A 24,284-nucleotide genomic window follows, 5' to 3' on the forward strand; every position below is an offset into this window, starting at 1 on the left:
TCAAAAGTACGTAATTTATCTTAAACATCCAAAGATTTTTTAAACTCCAAAAAAAGTTAATTCCACTATTTTCATATATTTTATTACAAAAGTTGATGATGAGTTCTTTGATAGTAGTTAAGGAACTAGTTAAAAGCACTGAAAGATTAGTTGTAGAACACTCACTAGAGGCCAGGATGAAACGATATTTTACTGGTTTTGTGTGTAGTTCAAGTAACCAATACATAGTAGGGACCTTCAAATGTTCAGAAGAGGCCTCAAGCTGTGATGTGGTTATGATATGTTTGTTTACTATATGACTCTCTGTGGAGCGCACGGACTTAAATGTAAAAGAAATAAAAATCTCACTCTTAAGAACGTCCGTGTAATATTTACGGCATACCACCACCACATTGTTGGCTGCTTTCTCGGCCGGTACAAACACAAACCGCTTTGAAAGTACTTGAAGTTTGTTTCTTATACTAGAAATAGGCATATTATGTACTCTTTTACTTATTTCTGAATTATTTTCAAAATGTGATATTCGAATATCCACAATATTCATACATTTATTCAAATAAGAATCAAGAGATTTTTTATCGGATTTTTTTCGAAGTAGCTCTTGGCTGCTTTGGATTTTTTTTCAAGTATCTTCTTATTGTTATTTGATCAGTTAGATGTTTTTTTCTGTTACCGCTTGGGTTTTTTAAGCGACGGCGGTGTTTTACTGCTACTGCTACTGCTATGGATAGATAAATAAATAAGTAACAAGATAACAAGATAAATATAAAGATAATATGTGTGTATTATGATAAGTACATCTTTATGCTAAATGCAAAGAGACGTTCATAATAGCAGTTTACAGTATTGCAAAAATAGTATGTACTTACACACACACAACACACACACACATACAAATTATCTGATTTTATATAATTTTAAAAAGAAAAGTTCGTCATATAACATTTCGTTAAACATAAATTACGTGATTGTTGTACACTAGTTTTTTTATCTAGAAAATATAAACTGTTTGTCCAAAGACGATATACAGGGTGAATACAGTTTCTTTTGTATTTATCACAAGAATAAATTGTCCATTGTTTTCAATTTTATACCATCATTAACCCGACAGTAAATTCAAAATATTATAACGGCCTCTACCAAGGAAGTAGAAGACGGCACTTATATATCCAGCCCTTGACAGTTTTCAGCCTACCACAGGCGGCAACAAAACAGTGTCAATTACATGGATTACTCCATTGACAACTGAAATATCCGCTGTTGTTATTTTACAGTCATTTACCACCAACTTATCTGAAAAATAAAAAAACAAATCTTTTTTTTAATTTACCACCTAATTTTACAAATTTCATAATTTTATAGAAATCGAGATCGATTTATTATTTCTAAGAGAATTACAGACATTAGAAACTAGGGCAATCTTATCATAGATCGAGAGGCGAAAAGAATAACGACAGTAATATTTGTATGGATTTTATGATCACTTTGAACATAAATTAATGGTCAAACAACATGCACACGTCAGTAAATCGGGTATGTTATTATTGAGAAAAGAGGAATCCAGTATGATCATTTTATTTTTTTTTTTTTTTATTTAAGATGTCCCCTTCTGTGTGTGTTTATGATGTTGAGGCGTCATATAAACCGTGTTTATAGTGATGTCTTTCATTTCTGAACTTCTGGAATGAATTACCTGGATTCATTGTGATATTTAGAGATCTGCCTTCTACTGTTGGCAGTACCATTCCATTCGTCAAACCAGCAGTGTATAAAGTTCCTTTCAGCAAGTGATAATTTAAAGTATCTACAAAATAGGAGATTCATATTTTACCAATTGCCTGATTAACAGTTCTGCCATAAATCCCACGTTCCTTAGGCTTTTGTCAAGTGCGCGTAGATATTTAGTGTCATGATCCGTCTTTTCCACCAGATATATATATTCACATAATAATTAATACCTTACCAAGCCAGTCTTTAAACAACTACAAATCAAGTATTTGCTAAATTTAGTGCAGAAAATAATTTGGATAACTACTGTAACTTAAACTTAATTTCGCACATACTTTATTTCGCGTTAAGTTCTTTCTAGCCAACTTCGCGGGGATTCGTTTTCGCGATTTTCTGATTTTCTTGATATATTTATATAAAGGGAAGATCAAAAGTTTATATATTCGCGACGATTTACATTCGCGTTATTTTTCTACTCGCGAAAGTTGCGAAAATTTAGAAGTACTGAACAGTCTTCAACACGCCTCATTATGAAAGAAACAGAAAAATTGTTTGATAAAAGAAGAAAAAAAAGAAAAATATCAAATACGTCTACTCTACATCCAGAAATATAAAGTAAAATATCATATTAAACGTTGATATTTGCGATTAGATTTTTAGTGTATAACCTTAACCTATCAATAGTAATCTAACATTTTAACTGACATTTTATACACAACAAACATTAAGTTTAAGGTGGATCATCGGAATATATTTCTTCAGATAGAATTTTCTTATACTTTGCCAAAATGAAGATTTTACCATGCTTTTTTCCAAAATATAATAAAAAGTATTGGTCACCGTGCTATTTTTCAAGCTACAAGTCGTGCAAAGTTTCCAAAATTTGCATAGATTGTTCATGAAAAAACACATTTTTGTGAATACAAAGAAGTCTATGAGATAGAATTTTGAAATAAAATATGAGAAGATAGGTTTTATAATATGCTTTAAGAAAAGAAAAAAGAAAAAAATGGTGTCACCGAACTTGTTTTCTTGCTACAAGTAAAATATGAAAAAATTTCAATATCATCCCAGTATAAAAATTTTACTATAAGAGTTATCTCCCCTTAAATGGCTAAGTTGAAAAATTGATTCTAAAAACGCAAATATTTGGTATTTGTTTGAACATTTTGGATTGTGCAATGAATCACGCATTTTTCTTTAAACAAATAAACATTCTTACACATAAATTGCAAATCTGTCTCAAAACTTGCAGATTTAGGCAAAGAACTAGCCCGAGAGAATGACAAGCTCTCATCACGTTAGATATCACTTGTTACAACTCTTTGAGGGGTCATAAGGTGGCTTAGTGGGTCCAAATTTCCCCTCTTTATGCAGAGTGGTCCACTTTACAGAAACAAGAATAACGTAGTGTCTTTAATGGTCGGTCACACTTTTCCTTGAATTTTTGATTCGTGTTTGCATCTTTTTAGTCAGTTCGATACCATCATGTTCTTATAACCTAAAGTATGAAAAATATGCAAGTGATCATAAATGAACTTACCTGAAAGTTTTTTGTCATCACTAACTAATTTAATCAAAAGGTATGGAGGGAATTGTTCAAAAGCTGCATCTGTTGGTGCAAATAATGTGTAAGGCCCATCTGCAAATTAAAAAATAAATCGTTATTTAAAATATATATTATCGACATTTACAGTGAAAAAAACTTTTCACATGGTATTTCATGTCCAGAAAAAATGTTTTCATTACATTGTGATGTTTAATCTAAACCTCATGACTTCAAACACGTGTGTTTTTTTTTTCACTAGCTACAATAAATGCTTTTATACCAACATATATACAGTTCTTCCTCATTACGCACATTTCATAAATCATTTATCAATAAGATTTACTTAACTTTATAATTCAAACTGATACATGCAACTTTAATGGGAAATTTAATTTGAGCGCTAAGTATTATTTTCCAAATCAAATGACAATGTCCGGATAATATCAGCATAGTAATGTTGTTCAGGTGATACCATTCCTTTCTTATAATCTGTTCTTGGTAATTTTAGCAAAAACGAATGTTCCAATTTTTCTAGTCATACTTAGTTTTGGGCGGTTTGGGATTTTTTTATTGTTTTTTTTTTTATTATTCTATTGTCCCCTTGTTTTTATATATCTACAACTGTTTAAACATTTTGATCTCAACATTCAAGATGCTTTGTCCAGAAAAAAAAAGTTACTCTCAGCAATTTTAAAGTGGGACGTGCTTAATTCTAACCAGGTTTTATGGAGACCAACCTCTGATACGTATATAGTACTGATAATGTGACAGTTTAACCTCAATGTGAACTCATTTATTCTTACCTATTAATTTTCGTTCTAGTTTGACCTTCACAAACGAATGGATGAATTTATAAAACTCGCCATTGCTGGCTAGGTACTGTAGCATGTTTTGACTTGGTAACGGTACAAGGACCTTGTCAATGACATGGATAACACCGTTTGTTGCGTTTTGGTCAGCAAGTAAAACTTTACTTCCATCTATTACTATTTTCTGAAGAAACATATAAATATGAATAGTTGAAGATTATCAGTCCAGGTATAAAAAGACAAGCAGTTGTTAATTAGTAAAAAAGGGAAACAATTGAATACAAGTAACAACTCTTTTGGGGGGGGGGGGGGGGGGGCAACATATTACAAAATTGCGATTAAATACTCAAACACTATAGCCTGAAAAATACCCATGATATGTCAAGAAGCTCCAATGTATGACATTCTCAGTCTACACTTTCGTTTTCATGTTTTTACAGAAAAGGAATTTTATATTTGTATTTCTGCTATTATCACGTCACACTGACGCGTTATAAATTTTAGAAAGAGCTAAGACATGCCTTATCATAACTTGTCCTTTCTGATAATTTTTTTCTTAATAATGCGCAGAGATTTATAGCTCTTTATAATCAAATACACCCTAATAAGTCCAGGTTTTCTCCGAAGTTACTTGCAATTTGTCTTTTACTAGTCAACAAGGTAACGAAGACGTTGACAGCTATACCCTTATCAACATAAATAAAGGATGGCCTTTAAAATACTAAGAATGTGTTCTCTGTTAATATATACTTATGATGATTTGTCATGCCATCAACACCAATTTCCCTTAATGTAAAAACAGCACGATACATGTAGTTACGAATTGAATGCTTCTTTTTGTAATTTTATCGAGTGTAAAAGCGAAGACCGAAGCACATTTTGTACAAAGCGCGGAAGCTCTTCATACTTAAAATGTGCGCATGATCAACTCTCTGGCAACCCTACATAATTACAAAAACATTCCCCGTTTCTATTCTCAAATTTATTCAATTCTTAAAATTACGTGTTTATGCATCAACCATGAAATAACGAGTTCTATCAAATTTTCGTTTGTTTTCCTAGGCATTGTTGTAAGGTTGTCATGAGAAGCACGTGATGTCAATGAAAATCACTATAGAAAAGAGCACTTAACTCCCTTATACCCGTTTAATAGATAATAATTACATTACATGTATGTTTCATTATGATACGTTATTTTGATTGGATAACAGCAATCTCGCGTCATTCGGAAATTAACCTTCATTTCAAAATGAAATGTAACATTCATGATGACACGAGCTTCCACAATAAAGTACACAGGTAATTAAAAGAAAAACTTGATAGAAATCGTGTTTTCATGATCTTAGCAAAAAAATGTAATTATAAGTATTGAATGCTTCTTTTAGACTAGTAATTTTATAGGGTTGTAAAAGCGTTGACCGTGCGCACATTTTTAGAAAAAAAAATGTACTTCGGTCAACGCTTTTACACCCCAAAAAATTTACAAAAAGAAGCATTCAATTCTTAAATAAAATACAAGTACAAACAAAAACAACAATAAATGGTCGCCGCGTGAAAGAGGGCTCGCAGTTGCTTAACGCAAGCTCAAAGTACTTACCCGGCTGATATGAATCATTCTGTCCTACACTTTCTAAGGCATGAGATGAACTATCGATCGATATAGGCGAGTAAACGACAAAATAAATCGTTTACTGATTAAGTTTTGCTTTATGACATATAACAAGGTTCCATTGGAACAAACTAACTGTATTGGTGATAAAATAAAATGATTTATATAAGAAATTTTAAGCACCGACGCACCTCTTTTCACCTTGATGTCATAGTATTTACCTTATTATACAGATTGATTCTAACTTTCATGTTATTATTAAGAGTAGGTATCCTTTTCTCATGATTTAACTCCTTGGTATATATCTTCCAGCTTAGTATATGGAACAAAAGTACAGACTTTAACATCTCCTTGTCCTTAGTCATTTTATTTAATACATCATTTGCTAAAGCATCAAATGCATTATCGGTGGGTACAAAAACTGTAAACGGACCTGCAAATCATGCATAAACATTTAAGCATAAAAAACACATTGAAATAGTCGAAAAAAGATAGGCTATGTGTGATAATCTTTGATGTAATATAAAATGAAACACCTTGAAACATGTACTAATTTAAAACAAGAGACAAAACATTGCTTATCACACCTTTTAAAATTTAAGTTAGCCAGTGTTTCGGAATTGGCATGAACTAACTGATACATTTTGAGTGTAAACTTCCAGGTCATAAAATTATGTAATTGTGATAAATTAAGACGACAGTAGTTTACAGATGTTCAAATCTCGTAAATGGATTAGGAAGAGATAATTCAAGGTACCAAACAAGAACTGAGAGAATTGCATGAACTCCAAAAGGAGCGAGACCGGTTACGTGATAATTGATGGTGACCGTAAAACTTAGGGGTTGATTTCAGTCGTTCTTCCTCATAACTCTGATGGAGCAGTTTTTGCGTAAGAAGCACACCCCTGTCAAATAAATCCGTACAGTGTAAACATGCACGAGCGTAACCATCAACTTAGATTTGTAAATGCCATACGATGAAACAGTGGTATGTTACTGCTGAGACATGGGAATTGACAATTGGAAAGTTGAAATTGAAGTCATAGATTCTTGTTTGAAGTCGTCCAGATTTGTCAATATTGAGGAAAGGACCAAGATATGAAGCAGATCTTCTATACTTTCGTTACTATCCTTAATCTCAAGTTCACTAAGATGTATAAGATGTAAGCGCTCATTGAAATGTGGTAAAACTGGGATTGCGAATTTACCACTGACGGTTTGGGCTTTTCTGTAAATATGCTCTCAAACGTTTTATATTTTTGATAAGTTGGTATTGGAAAGTTATTCCAGAAATACGTGTTGTCTTTTGGTTTTTATGCTGTTGAACATTTTATATTTTTGCTTTCCGAAAGTTTTGGTCTTGAGCATACTTGTCGAAGGTTATTCTGGAAACGCGCGTGTGTTCAGTCACCAGTGTCTGAGTAGAAAGTTTACGAACCAGGGTTATGTCAAAGAACGTCTCGTTCTTTTTCTTAAAAAAGTTCATCGGAAGATACCAAGACCTTGTTGACAAATAATCCGTATCAACTTACTGTTAAAGTCCATTTTTGGTAATATCCTTTTGGCGTGGCTCGGTACTTATACATCCCGCCAATGTTATTGTGCTATGGCCATTTTTTGTACTTTTGTTTTTCATTTTTGCTTATGTGCTTTGTCTATATGCCATTTTGTTTTTCTTTGTCGACATATTTGTTTGTTTTTATAGTGATTAAGATTACAACACAATGTTGACTGTTGTACCCCTATTTTTGACATTTTTACCGGTTATATCTGTTTGTTTTGTTCACACATTGTTGTCAATATATAATGGAATTTTATGCGACTGCCATTCAAATGAGAGGTTTAGCTAGCTATAAAACCAGGTTTAATCCACCATTTTCTACAAAGGAAATGCCTGTACCAAGTCATGAATATGACAGCTGTTTTCCATTCGTTTGATGTGTTTAAGCTTTTTGATTTTGCCATTGAATAAGGGACTTTCCGTTTTGAATTTTCCTTGGAGTTCGGTATTTTTGTTATATTACTGTTCACATGTTGTACGCACACAAATACGTTAAAAATATGTACTTTATGTATAAAATATGTGTGATAGCCTGTTATTTTATGTATTTTGTATATTTTTATATTCTTAGTACTTGATATTAGTATATACTTGAATAAAGTTATATTGTTAGCTTAATAATTACATTTTGTAATTAAGGATTAGCATTGTGTATTATTCTATTTTAACTTATTGACATGGACTATTGACGGACGAATTCTCATCTCATGTTTTGGTTAAGTCTGATTTCACTGTAGTTAGTACTTTATTTTCACGGTTGATTTGAGCGCTATGGTACATTTCTTCTATTGGTCAGTACTTTTGGCGGTTTAATTCCTTTGTTCTAGATCTTATGGGAAGACATCTTGTGGTCAACACCTATATATTTACCTGTCTGCAATTTAACAACTTGAAGAAATTAATATCTGTTAAATAACAATTCTGTGATTGGAAAGTTTCTTATATAAGGTCAGTCTTATTCTCTCTTTATTAATTTTGCAATAACTGTCCAATAGTTCATATTTTACACGTATGAATGTTTAGATTGAATGTCGAGAACGAGTGTTAAATTTTATAACAAAAGAGATCGTAAATGTATTTAAAACATAAGAAGAGTAGAATTTTACGATCAGATATAATAATACTTCATTAACCTATTTAAATCTGGTATAATAATTTGAAGATAAAACTTTACGTATAAAATTGAATGAATGCACGTATCGAGCGGCCCGGTATGAATGCGGTAATTTTTTAAAGGTTAATCGAATTAAAGTAAATATATCTTAGAGCTAAAAATAGATATCTAGGTTTAATATTGATTTTTATAGTAAACATGAGTTTGTACTATAAACAATAAATAATGCTTAACAAAGATTTATAATAATCATTTTTGTTATACAGGTATATTTAAACCTTGCCAAAGATGTAGTATTCGATATTTAATGGTTTATATGGAAATGTGCCACTTGCACGATATGTGAGGTAAGCTAAGTGTATTTGTATTCTTGTTTCGCTTAGCTTTAGTTTTTAATATTTGCTTTGCTATATTGTTACTTTTTGTGCTTATTTGCTTTTTGATTTAACCAAGCACGCAGCTTACGTTTTTGTGTAGTTTATGTTACCAACACAAGTAATATTTATAATAGACATTGGTATGAGACAGCATATGAGAACATGTACTATTATATCTAAGTCTAATTGGTATAACTGTAATTGAGACAAGTAATGGCTATTGTATCCACAGTATATATTTTTGTGACTAGATACATAAGTATGCAGCTAAATAAGTTTGCATGATAATGAATTACGAACATTAGTTTTAATTATTACTTAGTAAACAGATTTATCTATCTGTAACTTATAAGTACATTTATATTTTACAGGGCTGTATTTACATATTCATATAGTTACTTCGTTTTCGTCTGAATAAAAGTTACAGAACCCTAGATTGCAGTTATTTCTTTTATTACTAAAAGCCCGAGGAAAATCGGCTTTTACATTGGCGCCCAACGTACTTAGGAAGCTTTACTCAGCGACGAAGTAGAAACCAAGAATATATTCTGAACTTTGACAACGACAGTGAATTCGTACGGAAAAATTACATACGCAATACCGGAAACTGATCAGTGACGTATATCAACATAACCGGTTCATGAACTAGGACGACAGAGAACACATTTTTCGTTGGATTCATCTTGATCAACAAACATTATTGCTGAATTTATTGAACATATTAGTATTATAGTAAGTTCATATATACTTATAATTAATTGCCTGATAATATACATTGTATAAATCTAGTTGTGTAGCATTTATCGTATGTAGAGACTTCAAAATAATTGAAATTGGTGTTTGAAAAATTTGTCCAATTTTTATTTTGTAAACATTACACGCCGAAAAGCGTTAGCATTACTGACACTGAGTTAACATAAAACTCGATTGAAGACAAGCATACAAGTGGCCTTTATTGAGATTTAATTCATATTTAGACATTTACATTAAGACTTTGTACTTTGTTTATTTGTTTGTTGATACTTGACCCCCCCCCCCCCCCCACCCATAAAAAAGACCACACCCATAGATATAAGGTCAAGGTCAACCGGAAGTACACTTAATAAAGCTGTCTAGACATACACCACATGTAAACAAACATTTATTTACACACAGAGAGTGACATACATTTAGAATTGGTATTTTGCATTGAATATTATACACATTGATTGTGTTTGAAATATTTATGTCACATTAAAGCAAAACCAGACTTTGTTAATTTACGCATACACTTTGATAAGTGAATAAAGTCCAACTTTGTTTAACACACACACATACATACATACATAGGGTTCTTTGATATTGATTGATATTAACAAAATAAATTCAGACAGATTTTGTGAATTTTTGTTGTTGTGTGTATATGATATTTTTTGTGTGTGACTTTGTTTATTATCATTGTGTCATTTGTGTTTTATGTTGATTGTGCATAGTCCTGTGTAGTATATAGTTGTTTACATGTATTAGTGTTGTATACTGTACATTGTGTTGTGTTGATTGTGTATATTTGTTTGTGAATTTAAAATTTCAGATTTGATTTAAAATTTAATTTTCAATTTAAATTTAGAAACATCAGATAAATTTATCATACAAGTTAAACATTTAAATAGTAACTTAATATATTAAAGTTAAGATTTGTACGCATAGTAGTTAAACTTGTTTGAGTGTAAAGTTGCATGTTCCTTTATAACAGGTAGTTCTTTAACAACTGCACCACCTATCCATACTCCTAAACCTTACCTATTGCATGTAATACACATACATCCATTTCAACTTCTGATTTTTTTTTTCTTGATTCTCTTGACTGTATTTTTTCAGGATAGGATAGTTCTTAGGATTTTGATTCTGATTTAAGTTGACATTTGAGACTTAGACTTACATTGACAATTTGATTTGATATTTAGTACAGAGTAACATAGTAAGTATTGTTGTTTCATAGTTTTAGATTGTGAACGTAAAAGATTCACATATCTATTACACACTTTTGTAGGTAGAAGCAGATTATTTATATTATTATTTGGTAGGTACATTTGATAAATTGTATATATATAGTATATTTTGATATACTGGGATTGAGATTAGATCTTTTTGATATTTGGTATATAGATTTTTTTTGATATTTGGTATATAGATTTTTTTTTTGATATATGGCCAAGAAGGGAGGAACCGAGGAGGTCCCTATTGAACAACCTACTACTCCATTAGTTGAGAATCCATCACCTGCACTACATGAGATCATGGAAGTATTTGCCAAGACAGGAGTCAAACCAAAGGCTGATACACCTGAGGACCTAACTAAATGGATGATAGACTACCTAAAATCTACTGGAGCCATCAAATTAGAACAGGTTAATCCAGAGCTGGTATTACCATCTCCACCTAAGGCACCACCAAGGGAAAAATCTAACAAAGTAGTTATGACACACCCACCAAGGATTTCCAACTTTTCTGGAAATGAACCTAAGTCAGGGGACACCACCTATGAGTTATGGAAGCAGGAAGTAAAGTTGCTGATGAAACAGTCATATGAGAAGGAAGCCATCTTGAATGCTGTTCGAAGGTCACTAAGAGGGGAAGCTGGATATGCAGCCATGCGACTGGATTTAGATGCATCAGTTGAGGAAGTCATTCATAAGCTAGACTCTATTTATGGGAATGTCGACAAGAAGGAAGAACTTTTGGCAGAGTTTTATGGATCACGCCAAAAAGAAGATGAAACTGTCACTAGCTGGAGTTGCCGTCTAGAATCACTCATGGGACAGGCAGTAGAGAGAGGTATTGTTGGAAGACAGGATGTAGATGGTATGCTTCACTCCATGTTGTGGACTGGTCTGAGAACATCACTCAAGGACATCTCGGGACACAAGTATGACACCATCAAGGAATTTGATGCACTGAGAGTTGCACTTCGCCAGATAGAGAATGATCACTTGCACCGAGAAGTATTAAGCAAGCCTTCCAAACCACAAACCAGTAAAGCAGCAATTGAACAATCTGATGTTGAGGATATCAAAGGAATGATCCAGCAGATGACAACTAGAATGGACAGTTATGAAAAGAAATTGGACCAACAAGAACCTCCCTGGCAACAACAACCATCCACATGGCAACAACCTACCTGGCAACCAAAGCCTTGGCAACAACACTGGCAACCAGGATGGCAACAACAGAGAGGTAGAGGTAGAGGATTTGGTAGAGGACAAGGACAACAACAGACACATGATGAACCTCAATGTTGGAGATGTGGACAAACTGGACATTATAAAAGAGGTTGTGCTGTAAGAATGGATCACAGCAGGAAGAATTTAAACGGCAAGAAGTCTATGAAGGGGGAGCATCCATAGGCTTATGTAGAAGTAGTGTTCCCAAAACCAGTCATGTAAAAGTACCACCAGGATTATTTGGTAAACCAACAGAAACTAAAGTTTGTATTGAAGGCTTAGAAACACCTGCACTTCTTGATACTGGTTCCACCGTCTCAACTATCAGCGAATCTTTTTACAGGGAACATTTAACAACACCATTGAACAACATAACAACACTACTAGATATTGAATGTGCTGATGGCCAGAAACTACCATACTTAGGCTACATAGAAGCAGATCTACAAATACCAGGGTATAAACAGATACACTCATCTATCCTGTTAGTTACACCAGACAGTCGATACAATCAGCAAGTACCATTATTACTAGGAACTAACACGCTCTCATACTTCATGGAATCTCTCAGGAAGGACTTTGGAGAAAGATTTTTACAGACTAGTAAGGTGACTACATCCTGGTATCTCACATTCAGATGCATACTACTTCAAGAAAAGGAACTCAAGAAAAACAACAACATCTTAGGTCTTATAAAGAATGCAGAAGTTAAAAAGATCATTGTACCACCGAACACTACCATCACATTATCTGGATATGTTGACAAGGAAGTTCCATACCATACTACACCAGCTATGCTCCATCCTTGCAACTTAGCCAAAGATTCGGAAGACTTTGATGTTGAACCATCTTTGATTACATACCAACACACACGGAACGGGACAGTTACTGTTACCATAGAGAATTTGACAACAAGAACACTGAGTATACCACCAAAGGCAATAGTATGTGAATTACAACCAGTCCAACTAGAACCTTCACCAAGTTTACCATCTGAAGAGGAAATTACTAACATCATGGAGAAGATAAAGATTACACAGAGCACATTAACAGATGAACAACTAGATGCAGGAGTTCAACTTCTACGCTCGTACATGGACATTTTCTCCAAGACTGATGAGGACGTAGGTCGTACAGATATTGTGAAACATCGCATCGATATGACAGATGATAGACCTTTTAAGCAACGATACAGAAGAATTCCTCCATCAGCTTATGAAGAAGTTAGAGATCATCTTCGACAACTCACACATGCAGGGATTATTAGACCATCTAAGAGTCCATTTGCCTCCAATGTAGTTCTCGCCAGAAAGAAGGATAACAGCCTACGCCTGTGTGTTGATTATCGTCAGCTCAACAATAGGACGAAAAAAGATAGCTATAGCTTGCCGAGGATTGAAGACCTGCTTGATTGTCTCTCCGGAAGTACCTTTTTCAGTGTTGTTGATATGAAGTCCGGGTATCATCAAGTGGAGCTGTACGAACCACACAAGGAAAGGACTGCATTCACAGTAGGACCTCTAGGCTTCTATGAGTACAACAGAATGCCATTTGGACTCACCAACAGTCCCGCCACCTACCAAAGACTCATGGAAGACTGTCTAGCTGATTACCACCTTAGAATATGCTGTGTGTTCATTGATGATGTGATTATCTTTGGGAAGACATACGAGGAACATCTTAACAACTTGCAACTGGTAATGGACCGCATAAGAAAGGCGAACCTGAAGTTGGCACCCAAGAAGTGTTCTTTCTTCCAACGCAAAGTAAAGTTCCTTGGACACATTGTTTCAGCGGATGGAGTGGAAGTGGATCCAGAAAAGACCGAGAAAGTCATGGCTTGGCCTACACCAACATCACCTAAAGATGTTCGACGTTTTTTGGGATTAGCTGGATATTACAGACGCTTCATTAAGAACTTCAGTCAGATCAGCAGACCATTGACAGAATTGATGCCAATTCCATCAGGTAGGAAAGGACAGAAGAAGAAGAAACAACCACAGAAGGAATGGCATTGGGGAGAACAACAGGACCAAGCATTCAGGAAATTGAAGGAACTATTAACATCAGCTCCGGTATTGAGTTACCCTGACAACAGTTTGCAGTATGAACTTCACACAGATGCGTCTGGTTTTGGACTTGGTGCTGTACTTTACCAGGAACAAAATGGAGAGAAACACGTCATCTGTTATGCCAGTAGAGGGCTAACCAAAGCCGAGAAGAATTATCCGGCTCACAAGATGGAGTTCCTGGCGTTGAAGTGGGCAATAACAGACAAGTTTAAGGATTACCTGTATGGACCAGCGCATTTTACAGTGATGACCGACAACAATCCTTTGACGTATGTCCTCACCACTGCCAAACTGGATGCCACAGGACACAGATGGTTAGCCGATCTTGCAACCTATAACTTTGACATCAAGTATCGTCCAGGGAGAAACAACTCTGATGCTGACGCCTTAAGCAGACTTCCCAAGGACATAGTAGAGATCAAAACCGATACCATAAGAGCCATCTGTAATTCCATAACATCAGTACCTTATGCAGAATGTTTAGCAGTCAATCCAGATGTACTGCAAGATGACAACGATCTGAATGGAACATCTACATCAGATATCATAGACTGGAAGAGAGCCCAAAGACAAGACACAGTTGTTAGTCACTGGATTGATATGATACAGAAACAACAGAAACCAGAGAAAGGCGACGCCATACTTAAGAGGCAGTACCATCATTTGAAGATCATAGATGGCGTATTATATCGACAGGTTACTATCAACGATGAAGTTAAACAACAGCTAGTACTTCCAGCAGCACATGTTTCTACAACACTTCAGGCACTGCACAACGACATGGGACACCCTGGCAAAGACCGTACATTGTCATTATTGAGAGACAGATTTTACTGGCCTGGTATAGCCAAGGATGTTGAAGAATGGATAGCACATTGTGGAAGGTGCATTCGAAGAAAGACACTTCCAAACCAGAGAGCTCCACTAGTCAGTATTGAGACAACAACACCACTACAGCTAGTGTGTATGGACTACCTTACTTTAGAGCCATCCAAAGGAGGTCAACAACACATCCTGGTCATAACAGATCACTTCACCAGATTTACTCAAGCCATTCCCACCAAGAACCAAACAGCAAAGACAACAGCTGAAGCCTTCTATCAGAATTTCATAGTGCTTTATGGAATACCCGACCGGATACATTCAGACCAAGGGGCTAACTTCGAATCCAAAATCATAAAGGAGTTATGCAGTATGACAGGGATGACAAAGTCACGTACCACCAGTTATCATCCAATGGGGAACGGGATGTGCGAAAGGTTCAACCGAACTCTACTTAACATGCTGGGGACACTTCAACCAGACAAGAAGAAGAACTGGAAAGCTTATGTAGGACCACTTGTCCACGCATACAACTGTACCAAGCATGAGTCTACTGGATTTGCACCATATTACCTTATGTTTGGAAGAGATCCCAGACTTCCAGTGGATGTAGCGTTTGGTATACGAAAAGAGACAGGATCTAATTACATCAAGGACCTTAGAGAACGGTTGGAATTTGCGCACAACTTAGCTACTGAAGCGTCGAAGAAAGCACAACTGAAACAAAAGAAGAACTATGACACCAGAGTAAAGGGAGCTACCATCAAGAAAGGAGATTTAGTCCTGGTGAAGATAGTTGCATTTGAAGGCAAACACAAATTATCAGACAAGTGGGAGCAGGATCCGTATGTTGTACTCGAACAACCGAATCTGGACATACCAGTCTTCACAGTGAGAAAGGAGAATGGAGAAGGACGTAAGAGGAACCTCCATAGAAACTTGCTGTTGCCAGTGGGTCACCTTGTAGAACCAACTAAGCCAGTACCTAAACCCAGAAAACGAACCAAGAAGGAACCACCGAAACCTGCACCTAGAATATGCAAGAAACCGACAGCCAATTATCCGGAATCATCTGATGATGAGGATATTATAGATGTGATATTGGAACCATTAGTTGAGGATGACAGTGATTCAACCATCACTTCAGATATAACTCAGCCAGTTGTTATTCCAACAAGCAATGTGGATACAGAAGATGATTCTGAATCTGAAGGGGACGCCCACTCTCATGACACCATTGGGACAGATTCAGATATCAGCGACAGAAGGCCTTCACAAGAGGTGACCAGTGACAATCAGGAGGATATTTCTGACAGTTCGTCATCATCGTCACCTGTGAGTATTCGTCGGTCAACCAGAACAAAGAAAGCACCTGCTTGGATGACGTCAGGAACATATGAGCTTTCTAAGAGTGCAAGTCACACCACCACTGCAGATTGGTTTCAGAGGGTTCAATGCCTTTCATCTTTAGCAGACACTCATCTATTTCATGGAAAACAGGCAGAAGCAGCACAGGCCATTATTGATATCATTTCAACAGCAACCACACACAGGAAATGACGGGACGTCATTTCACGGCTGGGGGGAGTATGTGATAGCCTGTTATTTTATGTATTTTGTATATTTTTATATTCTTAGTACTTGATATTAGTATATACTTGAATAAAGTTATATTGTTAGCTTAATAATTACATTTTGTAATTAAGGATTAGCATTGTGTATTATTCTATTTTAACTTATTGACATGGACTATTGACGGACGAATTCTCATCTCATGTTTTGGTTAAGTCTGATTTCACTGTAGTTAGTACTTTATTTTCACGGTTGATTTGAGCGCTATGGTACATTTCTTCTATTGGTCAGTACTTTTGGCGGTTTAATTCCTTTGTTCTAGATCTTATGGGAAGACATCTTGTGGTCAACACCTATATATTTACCTGTCTGCAATTTAACAACTTGAAGAAATTAATATCTGTTAAATAACAATTCTGTGATTGGAAAGTTTCTTATATAAGGTCAGTCTTATTCTCTCTTTATTAATTTTGCAATAACTGTCCAATAGTTCATATTTTACACGTATGAATGTTTAGATTGAATGTCGAGAACGAGTGTTAAATTTTATAACAAAAGAGATCGTAAATGTATTTAAAACATAAGAAGAGTAGAATTTTACGATCAGATATAATAATACTTCATTAACCTATTTAAATCTGGTATAATAATTTGAAGATAAAACTTTACGTATAAAATTGAATGAATGCACGTATCGAGCGGCCCGGTATGAATGCGGTAATTTTTTAAAGGTTAATCGAATTAAAGTAAATATATCTTAGAGCTAAAAATAGATATCTAGGTTTAATATTGATTTTTATAGTAAACATGAGTTTGTACTATAAACAATAAATAATGCTTAACAAAGATTTATAATAATCATTTTTGTTATACAGGTATATTTAAACCTTGCCAAAGATGTAGTATTCGATATTTAATGGTTTATATGGAAATGTGCCACTTGCACGATATGTGAGGTAAGCTAAGTGTATTTGTATTCTTGTTTCGCTTAGCTTTAGTTTTTAATATTTGCTTTGCTATATTGTTACTTTTTGTGCTTATTTGCTTTTTGATTTAACCAAGCACGCAGCTTACGTTTTTGTGTAGTTTATGTTACCAACACAAGTAATATTTATAATAGACATTGGTATGAGACAGCATATGAGAACATGTACTATTATATCTAAGTCTAATTGGTATAACTGTAATTGAGACAAGTAATGGCTATTGTATCCACAGTATATATTTTTGTGACTAGATACATAAGTATGCAGCTAAATAAGTTTGCATGATAATGAATTACGAACATTAGTTTTAATTATTACTTAGTAAACAGATTTATCTATCTGTAACTTATAAGTACATTTATATTTTACAGGGCTGTATTTACATATTCATATAGTTACTTCGTTTTCGTCTGAATAAAAGTTACAGAACCCTAGATTGCAGTTATTTCTTTTATTACTAAAAGCCCGAGGAAAATCGGCTTTTACATATGTATGACATGTATAACATGTATCATACTTGTATGTATTAATACTGTTTCTGGTAACATTTTCATTGTTGAACCGTATAAAGAACAAACGAGTGGGTATCACAGTTGCCGAACGTCTTTTCCTAAGAATCTAAATATTAAATATTACTATGTAGTTTATACGTGTATGTATACAAGTTCGAGAGATATAAATACACTTACCTGACCCAGATAACATGTCAGTTAGTCCAACATCGTCTAGTAGCTTCACGAATTTTAAACCATTCAATTTTTCAGCTAATTCAGGTATTGTATCTGCACTCGATAACCCAAAATAAGCAATGATAATGCAAGTAATTGCTTTCATAGCAACTACAAGAGTTTGGGGAAACAATTCTTCCAAAATTATTTGACCTTTTATCTCGTACGGAAGTCACGAACGACATCTTAAGAGACGTTAAGATAAAAACTGTCTTATCAAGGTTGCGCAACCTTCACATTTCTACTTTAGCTTGATAATCAGCTCTTTATTTTTCACATATTATTAAATTCGAGTCAATACGTGTATATTTCAAACAATCGTATTAGAATTAAAGACGAAACAGCAACAAACTAGACAAGTACCTGTTTAGTCTGGTATCGTATTATTTGCCTCTGTTTAATTCATGCATAACCGGACAGACTTACATATTATTATACGTTGCATTTTCACAAACAGAGACTGCTTTAAAAAAGTTTAAATTCTGGTTAACTTATGTTTTTGAGATTATAACTATTTAAAATTGACCTACAGCTCCTTTTAATTAAACAAGATGCGTAAAATTCCGATATTCATTGCAAGCTCTTCTTTAGTGAGACCACAGTTTTTAAATAAAAAGATCACACTCAGACTACTTTACCAGTTCAGATAGGGAACCACGCCATTCTGAACCAACTCAATAGTTTATTTTTATAAATTTTACTTAACAAGCTCAGATACGGAAACAAACCGTCTATGTCATTTGGTCACTGGTGGAGAGTTGTCTCATTGGCAATCATACCACATCTCCTTATTTTATAAGACCCCCATATAAAGAAAAATCAAAATAATGTTGGCTAAATATCATTTTTCTCATAAAGGAGATTCTCTCTAATTTTCATGAACTCTTAAACAAATCGAACGATTTTAACTTATTACTAAAAACCCTAATATTGGACTAACCGATCAATGACCGACACGTCTAATCTTGGCGATTTCTTTGCAGACAGATCAAAATCAACTTTTTTTCATGGTTTGAAAGAAAAATAAAGTCCAGGAGCAGAACAAAATTGTCATGAACACGACTGTTTCCCTTGAAAGTGTGATATAAAACAAAGAAAAGGCTGTTATATAAAGGTTTGAACACAAACATACTATTCTTTTTGAAAAATATTACTTGCATATTAAAAAATATTACGAATACACATTGCGATTTATCTGATATTTTTGCAACATGCACAATCTTGTTTAGTAAGCGTCATTATCAACATATGGAAACAGATGGTACCAGACACTTACAGTTAAAATACGGAATTTATATTTAATAATGTACAGTCTATTTTTTTTTTTTAGGAAAGAGAGCCAAGCATCCACGCATCTTCTTCATTGCACTAGTCTTGATATATTAAAGTACATATGTAGAAGAGTTTTTTTGAATAAGGAAATCATGTAAAAATGATAACATAAAAAGACAACAATTGATAAGAAAACTCCTCATAGATACCAGGATTAAAATTGTGTACGCAAGACGCTCGCTTCGTGTACGTAAGACTCATCAGCGACTCTCGAATCAAAAAAGTTAAAAAGGCCAAATAAAGTTCGAAATTGAAGAGCATAAAGGATCCAAAATAAGATGAGCAGGTTTTCTATGTTAAAGTACTTACGCGACTTCTTAATGTTTGGGCATAAACAAATGAGGTTTGCACACTTTCCCACATTGTTCTGCTATTTCTGCAAGTACCGCTTGTTGAAGTTATTAATTTTCGATAAACAAAAACCAAGTATATTCTGACACAAAGTCGGGATACTCATGATTAAATATGAAACAAATGTTAATATATGTCACTTTTGTTAAATGCGATGATTATTTAAGAACTGTCTAGTTGTTTCAGACATGAATGTGGCCGATTGCATACATATGAGACAAAAAGCACTTACAGTTTAAATGGCTTAGTGAAAATAATGCTATATTCTGAGCTAGTTAAACAGTTCCCTCGCTGGCGCCGCTCATTCTTAATCATTAACAATTACTCTAACTAATACTTTGTTTCCAGCATTCGCATAGGCCCGTCATGAATTTATAACAGCATTTTCAAAAATGGAGGGGAAATCCGAAAATTTTTACTGACAATTTTATAAAAGGAGAGAGCGACTGTTTTTTTACGGAAATGTGAACATGCTTGTCAAAAAGATAAGACTGTGACAAAAATCTGTCAACGTATAACTATTCTGCTCTATTTCTGACATAGCCTGCATATCTCGCAACTATATTACAGGTTACAAGAGCGCAATTATTCGTAATGCATTTTCCATAGGGTACCACTGGTGTTCCGTATTTTTTTTCTCGAAGACTACACAAACTAGGGAAAAACGGATTGCAGTTCCTGTTACTAGAAATGCCAGTGTTGCATTACAATCAAAAAAATATATAGGGTCATGCGGCAGAAATTGACTTAAAATGCAGTTGAAAAAGATCGTCTATTTTTTTCGCTTAATGAAAAAGGCATAATTTTAATGGCTCCGACGTGCAGAAATGGAGGATATTTTCTATACTTCGTAAAATGTGAATATGATTTTCTGCAATTTTTAAACCTAATTGGATAAGCTTTCGATTAAATGTAATTCCAATCCTGTATCATCCAATCAGAAGCCGTATAGGATTCTATTCTGAGTACCATCTTGGGGTAAAAAACTTGCCGGTAAAATGTAAACAAATAATTGCGCTCTTGTAACCTATACGGTAATGAAAAACAATTGCGAAAATTAAGCGCCCGCGCTAAATGAAGCGCTAGCGTCTATCTAGATAAAATCACGTCTTTAAAACATTATCTGATCACTCTCTTAATTTTGAGAATTAGTTTTTGCCCGCCGATCGGGCCAAAAATTTGAACTGATTTTTTCACCAAATACGGTACTGTTCAAAAAGACATGAAGATAAAGTTTATTTACTGGCCTTATTTTTCAAAGGTCACCCAGCACTGATCATATTGTCGACAAAACCGTTCTGATATGGAAAAGCTACATCGATTTTTGAAGAATGGCTTTAAATGAAACCATTTCTTGAAAAAACACGTTTTTGAAACAGACTATAGTTTTTCCAAATTTTGAAAATATGATTATATTACTACTTTGGCAAGAGAAACTATTCTTGGACTACAATATTCAATGCCAAGATTAATTTTTCTACTTTGCAATTTAACTAAATCGTTGGTGTTTGCTTAGGGACCCTTTCGGTCAATTTTCACCAAATTAGCTTTTTGCTAGAATAGCAACTGCGTCACGATCATTATTGTTAAAAACCAAAATGAATCTTCAAATTCAAGATATACACATGCTTTTCCCCACAAAAACAGTAGATATCACAAAACCGTTCTATTCTCTTCATACTTTGTCGACATTCGAGCCTACCCTAGATTTAGATATGGAAATCAACACAAATAGGAAACAGACTATAGCTTGAATTCACGTTGATGAAAAGTCCATTTGACCCAATTTCTCGCTGTTTCACATTTTTTCCGAGCAAAATGACTATTTTTAACATTTTTCAAAGCCTTATTAAAAAAAAATGTCTTTTTTCTATAGGTTACAAGAGCGCAATTATTCGTAATGCATTTTCCATAGGGTACCACTGGTGTTCCGTATTTTTTTTCTCGAAGACTACACAAACTAGGGAAAAACGGATTGCAGTTCCTGTTACTAGAAATGCCAGTGTTGCATTACAATCAAAAAAATATATAGGGTCATGCGGCAGAAATTGACTTAAAATGCAGTTGAAAAAGATCGTCTATTTTTTTCGCTTAATGAAAAAGGCATAATTTTAATGGCTCCGACGTGCAGAAATGGAGGATATTTTCTATACTTCGTAAAATGTGAATATGATTTTCTGCAATTTTTAAACCTAATTGGATAAGCTTTCGATTAAATGTAATTCCAATCCTGTATCATCCAATCAGAAGCCGTATAGGATTCTATTCTGAGTACCATCTTGGGGTAAAAAAAACTTGCCGGTAAAATGTAAACAAATAATTGCGCTCTTGTAACCTACAAGGGTTTGTTGAAATCATGAATAGGAAACATATATTTTTCTTAACTTTATGATATAAGTAACAAACAAAAAACAGATAGACGTAGAGGCTTGATAAAAAGGGGTTTGAATAAATAGACCGGCATTGTAACTTACATCTTGAATCACAAAGCGAGAGAACTGTTTTTAATGCTTACGTTTTACCTCATTTAGATTATTGTTGTTCAATATGGGGAAACTGCAACAATTTTTATTACTTAGTTTACTAAAGCTGCAAAAGAGGGAAGCAAGAATAATTTTAGACGAACATAATTTCAACAAACCTTCTAGCGAATTATTTCACGAATGTGACATTGTATAAAAATAAGGAGATGTGGTATGATTGCCAATGAGACAACTATCCACCAAAGTTCAAATGAAGTGGATGTAAGCAATTATAGGCAACCGTACGGCCTTCAACAATGAGAAAAACCCATACCTTATGGTCGGCTATAAAAGGCCCCGCCATGAAAAAAATGAAACAATTCAATTGAGAAAACTAACGGCCTAATTTATAACAAAACAATTTACGAAAAACAAATAAGACAGACATGAACCAACGACAACCACTGAACTACAGGCTCCTGACTTGGGACAGGCACATAAAGAATGTGGCGGGGTTAAACATGTTTGTGAGCGCTAAACCCTCCCCCTAACCTGGGACAGTGGTGTAACAGTACAAGATAAGAACAAACTATAAAAATCAGTTGAAAAAGGATTAACTCATCAGATGGATGCAAATAGAAATACATCTAACAAAAACACAGAGTGGACGTGGACGGATACTTGTACATCCCCACAACAAAAAGACACTAAGTACAGATCTGAAAGTACTCGCAGTTACTGACAGCTAGTTCAAAGCCAATAACAACTAATAAAAAAATCATGTGCCTAAGACTAAAATATCAATCAGTACACATCCAACATCCAATGGATTTAGTGTCAAGACGTCATTAACAGTCAGGGAAAAACATGACCTTGTGCAATGCCAAACTATAGGTATCGACAGATTGTAGTGCCGTGAAAGTACATATGTGTAATATTTAGTATGGTTTTAATTTACTGATAGCAAAATCAATATTTATACCAATTAAAACAATTTTTAAAGATTTAATTACAGTGTTGAATAAGAATAAGTTTATTTAAAGGATTGAGAAGTTTACCCGGATCGTATCTAAATTTCCGGGCTTGGTTTACAACATCACCGCAAAATTTAGGATGTGCTATTCCGTCTGGAATAATAAACTTGCTGACCAAATCTTTGCATCTATGGAAGAATTTAGTAAAGGTTTTAAGTAATTTGTGCCGATTACAAAAAGAATACACTATCATAAATAAAATTGAGAATGGAAATGGGGAATATGTCAAAGAGACAACAACCCGACCAAAGAGCAGACAACAGCCGAAGGCCACCAATGGGTCCTCAACGCAGCGAGAAAATCACGCCTCGGAGGTGGTTCTTAGCTGGCCCCTAAATAAAATTGTGTACTAGTTCAGTGAAAATGGACGCCACACTAAACTCCAAAACATATAAATGAACTACAATTAAAAAACATACAAGACTAACAAAGGCCAGAGGCTCCTGACTTGGGACAGGCGCAAAAATGCGGCGGAGTTAAACATGTTTTGTGAGATCTCAACCCTCCCCCTATACCTCTAGCCAATGTAAAATAAAGAAACACATAGCAATACGCACAGTAAAACTCAGTTCAAAAGAAGTCCGAGTCCGATGTCAGAATAGGTAACAAAAGAAACTAAGCAAAATGACAATGATACATAAATGAACAAAGGACTACTAGCAGTTACTGACATGCCAGCTCCAGACCTCAATTAAACTGATTGAAAGATTATGTCTTCATCATATGAAAATCAAGTATAATCCCTCCCGTTAGGGGTTTAGTATCATACCATCATAAAATATATGAGAAGAACATAACCCGTATCATGCCAACAACTGGTTTTAGAATAAATGTGTTTATTTCCGATGCAAAGACCCTATGAGTGAATCAATATTAATATCAAAATATGCAATCCTTAATGACTTGACAACAGTATCGTAACTATATCCTTTCCGAATAAGTCTGTTTAAAGGTTTGGTTAGCTTTTGAGGTGAATGC

At 34.4% G+C, this 24,284-nt stretch overlaps 2 protein-coding genes across 5 annotated transcripts in view; one reads left to right on the top strand and one right to left on the bottom strand.

Annotated features, from left to right (window-relative positions):
* Positions 1-768: 768 nt before the first annotated feature.
* On the bottom strand, positions 769-18,422 carry LOC127727080 (protein sll1483-like). Of its 2 annotated transcripts, XM_052234499.1 has the most exons (6): positions 18,089-18,422; positions 5,917-6,128; positions 4,081-4,270; positions 3,272-3,370; positions 1,694-1,804; positions 769-1,293 (listed from the first exon to the last, which is right to left on the bottom strand). In XM_052234499.1, the coding sequence occupies exons 1-6, from the start codon at positions 18,231-18,233 to the stop codon at positions 1,187-1,189; spliced, it is 864 nt and encodes a 287-aa protein (XP_052090459.1). In that variant the 5' UTR covers positions 18,234-18,422; the 3' UTR covers positions 769-1,186. The 2 variants fall into 2 exon arrangements, with proteins under 2 accessions (XP_052090459.1, XP_052090462.1); XM_052234502.1 differs by lacking the exons at positions 4,081-4,270; positions 5,917-6,128 and having other exon boundaries at positions 18,089-18,404.
* The window catches only part of LOC127727026 (uncharacterized), a 219,950-nt gene continuing 203,445 nt past the window's right edge, over positions 7,780-24,284 (top strand). The window contains exons 1-2 of one of the 3 annotated variants that reach the window (XR_007993744.1): positions 7,780-9,479; positions 17,289-17,370. Coding sequence is in view for 2 of the 3 variants with exons in the window: in XM_052234425.1 (XP_052090385.1) it covers positions 15,268-16,401 (1,134 nt within the window). In the remaining variant the exon portion in view is untranslated. Of the gene's footprint in view, positions 9,480-15,262; positions 16,857-17,288; positions 17,371-24,284 lie in introns of those variants that run through there. The other 2 variants (XM_052234425.1, XM_052234418.1) reach the window with 2 other exon arrangements.

The sequence above is a fragment of the Mytilus californianus genome, unplaced genomic scaffold (assembly GCF_021869535.1).
Source record: "Mytilus californianus isolate M0D057914Y unplaced genomic scaffold, xbMytCali1.0.p SCAF_1, whole genome shotgun sequence".
NCBI lineage: Eukaryota > Metazoa > Mollusca > Bivalvia > Mytilida > Mytilidae > Mytilus > Mytilus californianus.